The sequence below is a fragment of the Dipteris shenzhenensis genome, chromosome 33 (genome assembly GCF_047967505.1).
Source record: "Dipteris shenzhenensis isolate YYH24624 ecotype China chromosome 33, Dip_SZ_1.0, whole genome shotgun sequence".
Lineage (NCBI taxonomy): Eukaryota > Viridiplantae > Streptophyta > Polypodiopsida > Gleicheniales > Dipteridaceae > Dipteris > Dipteris shenzhenensis.
The window spans coordinates 31,932,791-31,944,842 of record NC_141628.1 but is presented as its reverse complement, the minus strand read 5'-3'; the positions used below and the strand labels follow the sequence as shown (position 1 = coordinate 31,944,842).

Here is a 12,052-nt window from a genome sequence, read left to right as displayed (position 1 = left end):
ATACAAAACCAAGACACCCAAGCAGAGATTCTTTAAAAAAAGGAAACCTGTTGCAATGTTTGAATCCCTCAATAGTCTCATAGTCCACACACAATAAACAGAGCCTCAACAATAGTTCAGTGTGCAGAGTGTTCCATGAGGTGAAAGTGGATGAAGTCTGACACCATACCCACCATAGAATTGGGACGTTTTCCCTCAAGCCACACGGGACACAGGCTATAACTCCACACGCATCATATAAGTAGGCTAAGTGCCATATTGAAAAAAAGCCTTTTACCAAACCAACCAACTACTTTGTTTTTCATGCTGCAAAGGGACAAACCTATAGAACTTTCTTCAAATCCTCCTCAAACAAATAAGAAGTACCAACAAAAATTATGTGTAACAATTAAATAGCATATCGGGTGAGTCTTGTGAACCGTGACACCACATAATTCATTCACATTAACATCATTTCTAAGATGTGCAAGGGATCCCATGAACCCGGAAAACTATAGGACTATTATGATTGGGCATGTCATGTCCAATATCTATGCATCAACACACAAGTTAGCCAATTTGCAGAGCTCCAAGGACTCAAAGCTGCTGGACAGGCAGGCTTTCGTGCTGATCATGCGACTCTAGATCACATCCTCACACTCAGAGGTGTCATTGAGTAGGCCAGAGCACAAAGATAGAGGGTTTATTGCTGCTTTGTGGATTGTCGCGAGGCTTTTGACACAGTACCTAAAGCTCGCCTCAATTAGACGCTTGCAAGATGTGGGATACAGTCAAGAGATTGTTGGGCAATCATGGCTCTCTATGAGAGGGTCTCAGAATTGGTTTTCAGGATGCACCGGTCATGAAATTATTCATTCCTGTATTTTTTTCCCCATGTTCATTAGTATCCACATTTTACCATACAAGACTTTGATCCTCTCTATTTTAATTTTTTGGCAAAGGGACTGACATTGATGGCATCTTCAATGGAAGCTTTTTCATAATTTTTCATTTCAGTCATTAGCAAGTACTCAAAATTTAATTTACTCCTTCTACAGGGATGCTTCCAGCGAAATCAGTCATAATGTATGCATCATTGGGTGGGGAAGCACTTCTTCATTCCTTAAACGAGGTAAGTTTACAAACCACATAAACTAAAAGGAAAGTTGAGACAATCCCAGGGTGTCCATTGATGCTTTTCCCAAATTTGGCTTTTCTAGATTGATAAACCTTAAGATTCACATCTTGAGAAGCCTGACTCGTAGAATTTCACTGCATTCCAATTCTCTTTCCCAATGCATCTGTCCAATTCATCTACGGTCTGAACTTTGAAGCCTACCCTTCTTTGGCTTATTTGTCCTTTTCAAATCAAAACAATGGACCTATGTTGGTCCTTTCAGCTTAGAGAACCTCCATTTCTTCTTATCAAATTAACAATAGGTCTAGAGTTTGTAGACTACATTTACTTGTCTAAAACTTATCCCAAAGTCTGGAGTTAACATGTAGGTGAGGTCAACAAGTTTGTGGAAATTTTTGATAATCTCAAGGAAATTGGATGCAAGCACGGGGTAAATTTCAGGTGTCTTTAGGGTGCGTGAAGGCTGTAGGCCATCCCTTCCACCCTCTCCCTTTCCCCTCTTCCCCTTCATCTTTCCCTCTCTAGCCTTTCTTCCCTCTCTTCCTTTCTTCTTTCCCTTCCTAGCTTCTTCATTCTTTCTTCTCTAAGCTAGCATTGCGGTGATTATTTGTTTGACGAGGACCTCCATGTCCATTTGGATTGCCAACAGGATGGGGGAAGCGTGGCATCCATCCACCCCCCACATGAGCTTGCCAACCACCACCCTAGTCTCAAACCGCTTTGGTTTGACCCATATCCGGGATTTGGACTAGAGGGGAGGGTAGGAGAAGAGGGAAGAATGCCCCAAAGAATGCTAACCGACAGCGGGCTCAATACAAATAGCGAGCGAGGCGTGTCCTTAGAAAGACACCCCTCCCAAAGTGAGCAGAGGGACGATATCCCTCTCACAAGCTGCCACCTCTATTATGTCACGGGGGCGTGAAATTCTAAGTACTTTAATGTACTACAAGACCGTGACAACTTTGGTTTTAAAAGTCCAAGCGTGGGCTTAATAATGTGTAATTAAACGCGGCATGGTGCCTAGCACATAAGCATAATTAATCCCTAGGCCCAAAGGCATTCCAAGGAATTAAAAGAGTGGTTGTTGGGAAATGATGATGTGGCATTTTTAATGGGCCCCCTAGAGGGCCATGTACCTTCAGTGGCCCCCCTAGAGTTCCAGGTGGCTCTAGTGCCTTCTACATGCTCCTTTGCCATTCCTGGACCTTCCTGGGCCTTCTAAACTTCACATGTGTGGTTTTCTCTCTCATCTTCTCCCTTTGTTGAGATTTTGGACTGGTTTTTCAGCCTCCTTTAGCTGAATTCTGTTTTTTTTCATAACTCCTCACCCGTTTGGATTCCTCGACTTCCGTTTGGCCCGATGGCTTCCCCTCTGCCTCCCCTTCGTAGTGATATGCTTTTCCCTCCGTGCGTTTGGTAGAACGGGCAGAGCTGAGCACTTCTTTTGCTGGTCAAATTTGCAAAAGTGGCTTTTTCTGGACCTTTTTGCTTCTACCACCTCCTAGGCCTCTCCTCTTGCAAAGCTACAGCTTTCTATTGAATTTCGAGTGGTCCCACGCGCTGGTTGACTGGTTTTTCTCAGTTTTGGACGACTTTCCGGCAATGAAACTTCTCCAAAACCTTCTCAATGCATTCCTCTTTGAAGCACGCTTCTTTTGAGCCCAAGAACTCCCATTTCTTCGCGACAGAAGTGCTTCTTTTCGCATTTTTCAGTGGAATTCTTGCTGGTCGGCTCTTGTAAATGCTCTTTCTTCATGCCTTTGCACTCCTCTTTGGCTGAGAATGCAATTGGGCATTGGCTACTATGTCCTCTTGGGGATTGAGAACTTGGTTCGAGTTTTCAGGGCTTGGTGAGTTGTGATTTTGCTGCTACAATTTCTTTTTGCCATAAGCTATTGGTTGGCCTCGTGTGCTGCCTCTTTCTTGGCTCACAGGTGCCCAGGCAGTGCTACATGAGTCATTCTTTGGTTGGGTACTTTGCTGATTTTATTTTGGAGCTTTGAAAAGCTTTGTGAATGCCATCTGGAAACCACTCAAAGAGAGTGCAGCTGGGGTGCAGTGTGATTGCATCTGGATAGCCAATGGAATTGCACTCGGAAAAGAGAATGCCTTTGGGTTGAGCCTATGGGTTAAGTGCACTTATGTGATGGTGTTCTATGCTTGAAAGCCTTGCAAAGGCTTAGTGAATTGGGGCTGTGTGCTCAGTTGCAGGGAAGGTCTCCCAGATGCAACTTGTAATCATTTCACTGTGAAATATAAAGAAATACCGAAAGGGGCGCCACGGTGTTTGGGGCCAATCGGGTGCACTTGTCTATGTTTGTTGAGCAAGGGCATTCTAGCCTCCATCCCTTTTTCAGTGGTTTTGTTTGTGAACAAATGGGTAAATGCCAAATGGTGATCATGCAATGGTTAATGGTTGTGATATATGCTTTGTGAGCTGTAAATAAGTGCTGAAGTGATTAAAGGTTTAGTTCCACTGCCCTCTGAGTGATTAGAGGCCGGTTTCAATCTCCTGTAGGACATACTATTAGCTAGCACTAGAATGAGGTTAGGTCCTAGCAGAGCACCCATTGAAAGGGGTCCTTGGGTCCTTTAGAACTACTTAACTCTATGGTTAATTTTATACAAGACCCTGTGTGTGGGTACCATTAAGTTAGGGAAACCCACTCCAACGGACACCAAGACCTAGAGAAAGCCTAAGCCTAGTCAACCCCTACACCTCGACTAGTTGGTATCAGTGGTATGGGACGTACATGCTTGGGAGAGGACATGAACTTGGCACTGGCCTAGCCTCACGCTCGGTGGGGGATCCGACGTATAGGATTTATGTTTGGGAAGTGAGCTCGCCAACTCCCCCTATGTGGTCCTTGTTAACATTGCTGTATTTGAAAAACATGAAGGAGAAGATGAAATCCATCCAATACCAATCACAAGCATTAGCGTACAGGCAAGCTATGACAAATACATCAAATAATCAAGCATTGCATGTGATCGATGTAATCACATAATAGTCATTTCCATCAAAAGAAAAAAAATCATTAGAAGAATGATAGCTACATGGCAAAATAACAATAACTACATAAAAACATCCTCAAGTTAGCCATTTTGGTATAGGCAGCTTCAAGCTACCCTAACCAGGTCATAGTAAAGCTAGTTTCCAACATCAAACGATACTGAATTGGAGGAACAGAAGAGCTGAGCCCCAAGAGAGCAGGGTGGGGGGGGGGGGGGGATTTTGAAAGGGCCAATGTTGGACTGACAAGAGTAGCAGATGTACCTTTAAAACAGAAGTTTGAGCGATCAAGGCAAGTGGCCCACTCAACTTGGGATCCAAGATTAGCAACTTTTTTCCAAACATCTGCAAAATTTGAAGAAATCGAAACTGATTAAAATAAAATGGTGGCAATTTAGTATTCACAACAGATATCTTTCCCAAATCTGCAAATATGGAAGGGAAAAAACAGCATAAAGTGTGGCAGTTCTCAAAGTAGATGTGCAGAAAAGACATCAACGTCAGAGATATTTGATAAAATCCTAGATAGAAGCAAAGCCATTTATTTTGACAAAAGTATGAGCTACAAGATCCCAAGATAGGCTATTAAAAACACCTCATTGCCCTCCTACGAAAACTTCATCTTGCATTGCATGTAAGAACCTAGGGAGCCGGGTTGCAAGCCCATAAGCATGTGTTGAGGCTATGACTTACTCAGAACCATAAAATGCATACCTTCCAAAGACTGAAATATATCCCTATCTTACCCGATATTAGATTGTTGAACAAAGCTCTTTAAAGAAGACAGACCAAAATGTCAGCAACAACAGTCAATCCAAATAGTTCTACTCCACAGAAACTTGAAAGACAATGGGAAAGAATTCAAAACAGCAAAGGCTATTGCCAAAAGCTTCTAGTAAGGCTTGCATATTCAATGAGGATGTTACAGTTCTGGCACTACTCCACGGTTTGAAGCATTTGATATCCCCAACTTGTTAGACCGCATAGTAGCATGATAAAATGTATTTCAACTTTCCCCCACATCGTTTGTGAGGGGAAGAAACAGCACTGGCACCTTTGAAAAAGTAGGACCTAAAGACTCGTGTTGACTATTGTAGTTAAAATTGGCCTTACGCAAGCAGAGAAAAGTGGGCACGGTTCTTGAATCTTTCAAAGCACCTAAAAGACTGCAAACACTTATGGAAAGGGAAGCCATTGCAACAAATTGCAGCATCCGGCCCATAAAAAGAGAGGACTTAAATGCAGCAAGGTCAGATGCACCAACATAGAAGCACGGTCATATCTGCAACCTCATAAGGATAGAGGCTTATCCAGATTATCCTCATATGTCACCTGCTTAAGACTGCACAAATGTATCTCCCTCTCTATAGGATCCTTTCCTGCCATTGAATAGCTGAGCATGTCCCTGACGAACCAACAGCTATCAGACTCTAGTTTGAAGTTCATCTTCTCTGCTCTGTCCTGTCTCTTACACAACTCCGTTTCACAGCCTTTATGACAGATTTCCTTGACCGTCATGCTTCCAATGTCACTCATGGTTGAAATGTGCCTGATACTTGGTCTGACCTACTCTTTTCTTTCCCATGCTAGGAGTTAAGCACAGGTGCCTGCTATTCTCACACTTGGTGGACTTCATATTCACCAATCTGTCCCTCTTGACCTTGAGTTCACCTGATGGCTAACAGGCTCACATGGACGCCTTGCAGAGCAGTTTGCAAGTTGGACAAAATACACCTTACTTAGGGGTAGAGAAGTTCCATATTTCTGTTTTCAAGTAAAACTGAGTGTAGAGCTTCCATATTTCACAATGAAACATGTACCAATAAATTTTAAAAGAAACTAAACCCGCTCTATCTTGAGCTTCAAGGTCCATTTATGAACCTACGAACTTATTTTCATCAATCCTCACAAACCCTAGGGCTTGCTCTTGGGCGGTTCAGCATGTCTTTATCAAGAGTGGACAGCGATAGAAGAAACCGAAGGATCAGAGGATTTGCCACTGTGCCGATTTAAGGAGGTCCCACTTCATTTTCAAGGCTCCAGAGAAATCAGAGGAAGGCATTTGTAGGTGCTTATGTAGATTAATACACCAACCGATTAGAAAGCTTCGGCGATCTGTATCAAGAGATGACTAGTCATCCACATACAGTCCTCCAGCCCCACAACCTTTCTTCACCTCCTACAGATACTTGACTAATATTTCTGTGTAGGATATTTAGGAGAAACGTGACAATGTAGCATTACTCCTTTGTCCATATGATGTAATTTCTTAAGGACATCTGACGTTAAAATGTAGCCACATCAATAATGTATGTGCAGGTAGTATTCCATTAAAAGATCATACATGAAAAGAACGGAAAATACATTCCCTGACTCTGAAAACCATTATGAAACCCCAACAACATGACAGCCCCCAGCTAGAGAAATAGGATTGAACTCTGAGATCTGGAGATCGACTAGATAAAGTTGTCATCGCACAAACCCATCAAGTTCACTGGTATTTTTTTGAGGGGGAGCTGAAATAAAAAGGAAGCTTACTGAATCTAAGGCTCGGACCAACTCCTTTAGAGCTTTATCCCTGGGAAACAATAAACGGAATGCCAGAATTAGAGAGGTGTCCAACAGTTTCGAAGAGCAAAATAAAGTGAGGTCAGACTGAGCACCTGAGAGCGGAAAGATTGATGGGAGAATTGTCAAGGTTGGGGAGCTGCGCCATGGCAACCGCCCTTGAATTGCAAAGAGATCGGCTAATGATTCATGCAACGTTGGATCTCGGCTCGTTGTGGAACATCTTTCAAAATGCTATTTATATGTGAAGCTTAATGTCCCTCCTGTGAGAATCTCCAGGGTGGCGATCACCATTTCTCCAAATAGCAGGTTTGGAACTCTTTTGTGCATGTCAACGTGTAATTCCTTCTCATCTACTTAACACTTTTTAAACAAGTTCAAAAATGGCTCCTTTGGTATACAAAGTGGTAAAATATGTGTGTGTGTTGCATTAGAGGGAAAAGTGAAATCCAATGCTTATTGATCATTATCACACAATGCTTATTGATCATTATCACACAGCCTAATCCGACTAGTTATCCATTAGAGGGAAAAGCGGAATCCATTGCTTATTGATCATTATCACAAAACCTAATCCCACTAGTTATCCTTTAGAGGGAAAAATGGAGTCCAATGTGTATTGATCATTATCGCAAAGCCTAATCCCACTAGTTATAAAGCCTTTTTGCACTCGTTGTCTAAGTCACAGCATTTGACCCACTTGGGTTAGCTATAGTAATGGAAATTATCTTTCTTGGTATAGAAACAGTCAGAGGGATAAACCTAAGATATGCAATCATACAAGATGGGTTCACAACATGGGCTCAACTTTACAATATGTGTCCATTATATAGGGTTTTAAATCTAGAAAATTTGCATAAATATACATGCAAAATGAGCTTTTTAGTTGACAAATGTAAAATTGGGAAAGGAATATAGGATCCATATGTTAATAGGGGTTTAAATATTACTCCTTAAATGCACATTATGTGTAAGATTTCCTAGTGTTACTCCTTCAATGCACATTATGTGTAGGATTTCCTAGTATTACCCCTAGTACCTCTCCAATGACCCAAAGTACCAATGATGCAGTACCTCATAGTTATGTCCCACCTTGGGAGCAGTGCCAAGCGCCTATAATGGCTAGCTTTACTCCAATACTTTGCTACTAAGGACAGTCACAGTCTCAGTGGGGAAGTATGTAACCAACTTTAGGGGCAACCACCACGTCAACATGCCACATCAGTAATTGGGTACAAACCAACTAATGCCTTCATTGGGCATTCAGCCATCTATGAGGACGTTCGAACCTAAAACATGCCAAAGGAGGTTGCCATTGAGCATTGATGTCTCTTGGATGGTACAAACCAATGTTGTGTCATGTCTTCTCAGGATTACCGATCTCCCTTGAAGTGATTTTCCACACTTTGTTTAGAACTTTGATCAATGTATTCACAATGTATTCGGCGCTCTTAGATCCATCTAGTTGTACAGAGTTTGAGTTTTTGATACTCGGCTCATTTTTTATGAATAACTCTGGTCATGCACTCGTTGTGGATGGAATGCTTGCATAGTTTCTAGAAACTCCCCAAAACACCACTTTTTTTTCATTTCACCATTTTCATTTCTACTCCCGTTCCCATTTCTGCTTTTCTCATCCCTATAATTACTTGTAAACTCCTCAAAACTCTAAACTCTTATTGCTTCCATTTTTGTTGTTTCTATTTTTCCATTTTTCGTAACTATGGATGCCCATTGCTCGTAAAATTATTGTCAAAATCTATGTCATCAAGGCAACATTCCATGAAGGTTCTATGCCTTCTAGCATTCAATGCATCATGCAATTGGTTCTAACTCAATCCCTCCAAGAACAATGAGATCCGCCTTGTTTGAGTAGCTTCTTGATTGGATATTGGATGTTCAAGTTCTTGAGATAATTGAAATAATCTCTCATCGACTCATGTTCAAGCCACTTGAATTGATACAATTGGCTATGCTTGACACCTATCTTTAAGGTTGTTGTGAATGCTACTTCCAAATCTTCCATTGTCTCTCTCTACTACTGGTCTTTTAGCATTTGGAACCAAAGCAATGCATTAATTCCTAAGGTCAAGCCAAAAGAATCTATCATGGTTCTAAAATCAAAGACTAATTCAACAACACAAACTTGCCTGAAAGTAGCCAAATGGCTACAGGGATTCCTAGATCCATTGAACCTTGAAGCAAGTTTCGCTATTTGTGAGGATCTTATTCTAAAATGGCCCTATTGTAGCACTATTAAACATATTGCCAACTACTTTATTTACTTTTATCACATAGACTATCACCTTGAAATCTCTATCCAACCTTTATCAGTTTGAGTGCAAACCATTGTGCTTTGCTCGATTGCATGATTAGCTCCACCCAAGAAGTCATCATCGTCCTCCTCTATACAAGAGTGTGCTCTTGTTTCCAACACCACCCAACAAGGAAATCAAGGGAAGGGAACAACAATCCCAAGTTAATATGCTACGTGGACCATCCTAAAGACAGTCTAGAGAAAATTGCCCCAAGGTATGTGTAGATTGCCCAATCTCCATAGGCTCATTTCAGTATGTGAAGCTATGTCGATGGAGCACCACTCGTGAGGTATTGAAAATCATAACCTTGGTCTTTCCAAGGTTGACTTTCTAGTCCCTCTCCCTATAAAACACCTCAAGGGCATGTGAGTGCTTCTGGAGACTTGCTGCTGCAAATGAGGATATGAGTATTATGTCATCAGCATAGAGCAATATAAGTACCATCAGGTCAGCAACAAGTAGTGATCCCTCTCCTCTTAAACTGTCAATGAAGGTATGTGGGGGTTAAAGGTCATTGTGCCTTTACCCTGGTTATGTACAATACTCAAACACATATATAAATGAATGAAAAAGAAGATTAGGGTGGTTCTGCACCCACCAAAACCTGTGTGGCTCTCTGTTTCTCTCTCTCCCTCTTTCTTGCTTCCATTGAGAGCACTCTCAACTGGTATCAGCACCGGGGTGATCTAGCTGAGCATGCGTGAATACCTGGAAGCTCAGCAGCTCTGTGGGAGGAAGGAGAAGCTATGTGGGAAGCTTTGTGGGTGACTTTACTTGCATCCGAGTGAAAAGAAAGGGTTTCAGCCTCAGAAGCCGAGGGGTACTCAGTTTTCAAAGTCATATAAAGGCAAATCCCCATTCACACTCGAACAGATAGCTGAATTTCGTAGAGATGGGAAATGCTTTAAGTGTGGGAAAGAGGGGCATATGGCTGCCCAGTGCCCTGTCACTTTGGCTTTGTGAAGTGGTTTTGAGAGCCTGTTAAGTGTTTTCAAAGAAAAAGTCATTTTTTGAGCTTTTCCCTGTTCCGTTCGATGACAGAGACTTTGTATTGACTTGTAGAGGCAACTATTGCTTACTTTTGGTGTCCACTTCACTTCAAGAGCTTGGAAACACCTTCATTCTTGAATCTGGGATCATTTCATTGGATTTCTGACTCACTGTGTTAGTTTCTGCGTTTTTCTACCTGGGTGTTGGAACTCAAGTTTGGAGCAACCATTTGCAGATCTATCAGTTCCAGTGGACTCATGAGGTCCTAAAACTTCTATGTTGCTCATCATTCACACTCCGGTGGAGTTTACAAACAGCTCTGTTTCCAAAAACGTTTTTCAGTCCGTGTGTTGGACCCAGTGATTGAGACCACGGTTTCCAAAACCGTTTGTCCCATTGCGTTCCGGACGCCCAAAAACCCCTACCTGTCAATTCTTACGCAATTCGGTGGAGGATTTTCAGAGTTATAGATCTCTGTGTATTCGATTTCGTCTCTCTGTTATGCATTTTTTCATTCTAAGGTTTTGAAACCTTAGATTTATGCCACAAGTGTTGACTCCCATTTCTCACTCATCGGTTGGGATTTTGGAGTTCCGACAGAAGAGAGATATTTGCAAATTCTCTTGCTGAGTCCGATTATGCAATGGTGCCCATGTTTTGAGGCATCTCAGGTTTTATTTTTAGTAGCGGTCATTACCGTGGGACCATGATTTCTTGAGCATACCTTATGCAGATCACTCTAGTTGCAGTTTGAGCAGTGTACGCTCATTCGTGGTGTAGTGGATGATTTATAGGTCATTTGGATGCATTGCGGTCCTTATTGGATGCGTTGATAGGCCCATATTGCCTTGTGGGATGCTATTTTTATGGGACGCTTTGCACATGGATGCTATTTTATGCTGAGGGACAGCTTTGACACATTGCAGGTGATGCACTGATAGTGTTATGCTCTCTTGGATGAGATATTATTGATGCATATGCCCATGGACAGTGTTTATGCTTGAGCCATTTGGCACTTATTGGCATTTTGGATTACCATTGCAGTTGGCATTTTCTTTTGGGCCAGATTTGCTCATATGGATGCATAGTACATGCACATGAGTCAGCTGCATCTTTTGATGCTTTTGAGTTTTGGTGATATTTCAGTCTATTGTGGCATACACATTTGGGTGCACTTGGTATTTGGTGTGATTCTCTCTTGTAGGCACTAGCATTTGGGATTTTTGCTTCATTTGCATCATGGCATCCTCTTCCATGTTTGAAAAGGAGTTTTTTAGCATTAAAAAGTTTGATGGGACAAACTTTTCTTTGTGGAAAGAACAGATAAGGGATGTGCTTATTCAAAAGAAGCAGATTAAATCCTTGGCAGGGATTGAAGCTAAGCCTCCAAATATGTCTAAGGATGATTGGAATGAGTTGGATGCATTAGCAAAGTCTACTATTAGACTTCATCTTGCAGAGTCAGTTTATTTCACAGTAGTAAATGAGCAGACTACAGAAGATTTATGGAAGAAACTGTGTGCCACTTATGAGTAGGAAACTGCCTCTAATAAAGTTTGCCTCATGAAGAGGTTGTTTGAGCTACAGATGAAGGAAGGGGTCTCCATTGCTTCTCACTTGAATGAATTCAATATTATTTTCAGCTAGCTTTAGGCTCAGAAGATGAATTTTGATGCGGAGACTAAGGCAATATTTCTCTTATGTTCATTGCCATCCTCATGGGATACCTTCTGTACAACTGTCAGTAACTCTGCACCTGGTGGAGTACTGAAATTTGATGATGTTGTGGGTAGCTTGTTGGCCGAGGAGATTAGACGGAAGTCTATGGACGACAACAAGCAGGATGCAGCCTTAAATGTGCAAAGGGGCAGATCACAGTTCAGGTGGAAGTCCCAAGAAAGAGGGAAGTCTCGTAGCAAATCCACGGCACGAAACATTGAGTGTTACCACTGTAGCAAGAAGGGCCATATGAAAAAGGATTGCTACAAGCTGAAAAGAGAGCAAAAGGATAAGAAAAAGAATGCAAATTGGGGTGCAAATCAAAAG

The 12,052-nt window shown here is 41.9% G+C and overlaps 1 protein-coding gene across 3 annotated transcripts in view; it reads right to left on the bottom strand.

Annotated features, from left to right (window-relative positions):
- ATVPS33 (Sec1/munc18-like (SM) proteins superfamily) overlaps positions 1–7,051 on the bottom strand; it is a 237,513-nt gene extending 230,462 nt beyond the window's left edge. For all 3 annotated transcript variants that reach the window (XM_087371482.1, XM_087371483.1, XM_087371484.1), the window contains exons 1-3: positions 6,794–7,051; positions 6,669–6,708; positions 4,395–4,475 (exon numbers count right to left, since the gene is read on the bottom strand). In XM_087371482.1, coding sequence (XP_087227608.1) covers positions 4,395–4,475; positions 6,669–6,708; positions 6,794–6,846 — 174 coding nt within the window. In that variant the 5' untranslated portion in view covers positions 6,847–7,051. The remainder of the gene's footprint in view (positions 1–4,394; positions 4,476–6,668; positions 6,709–6,793) is intronic.
- Positions 7,052–12,052: the final 5,001 nt, after the last annotated feature.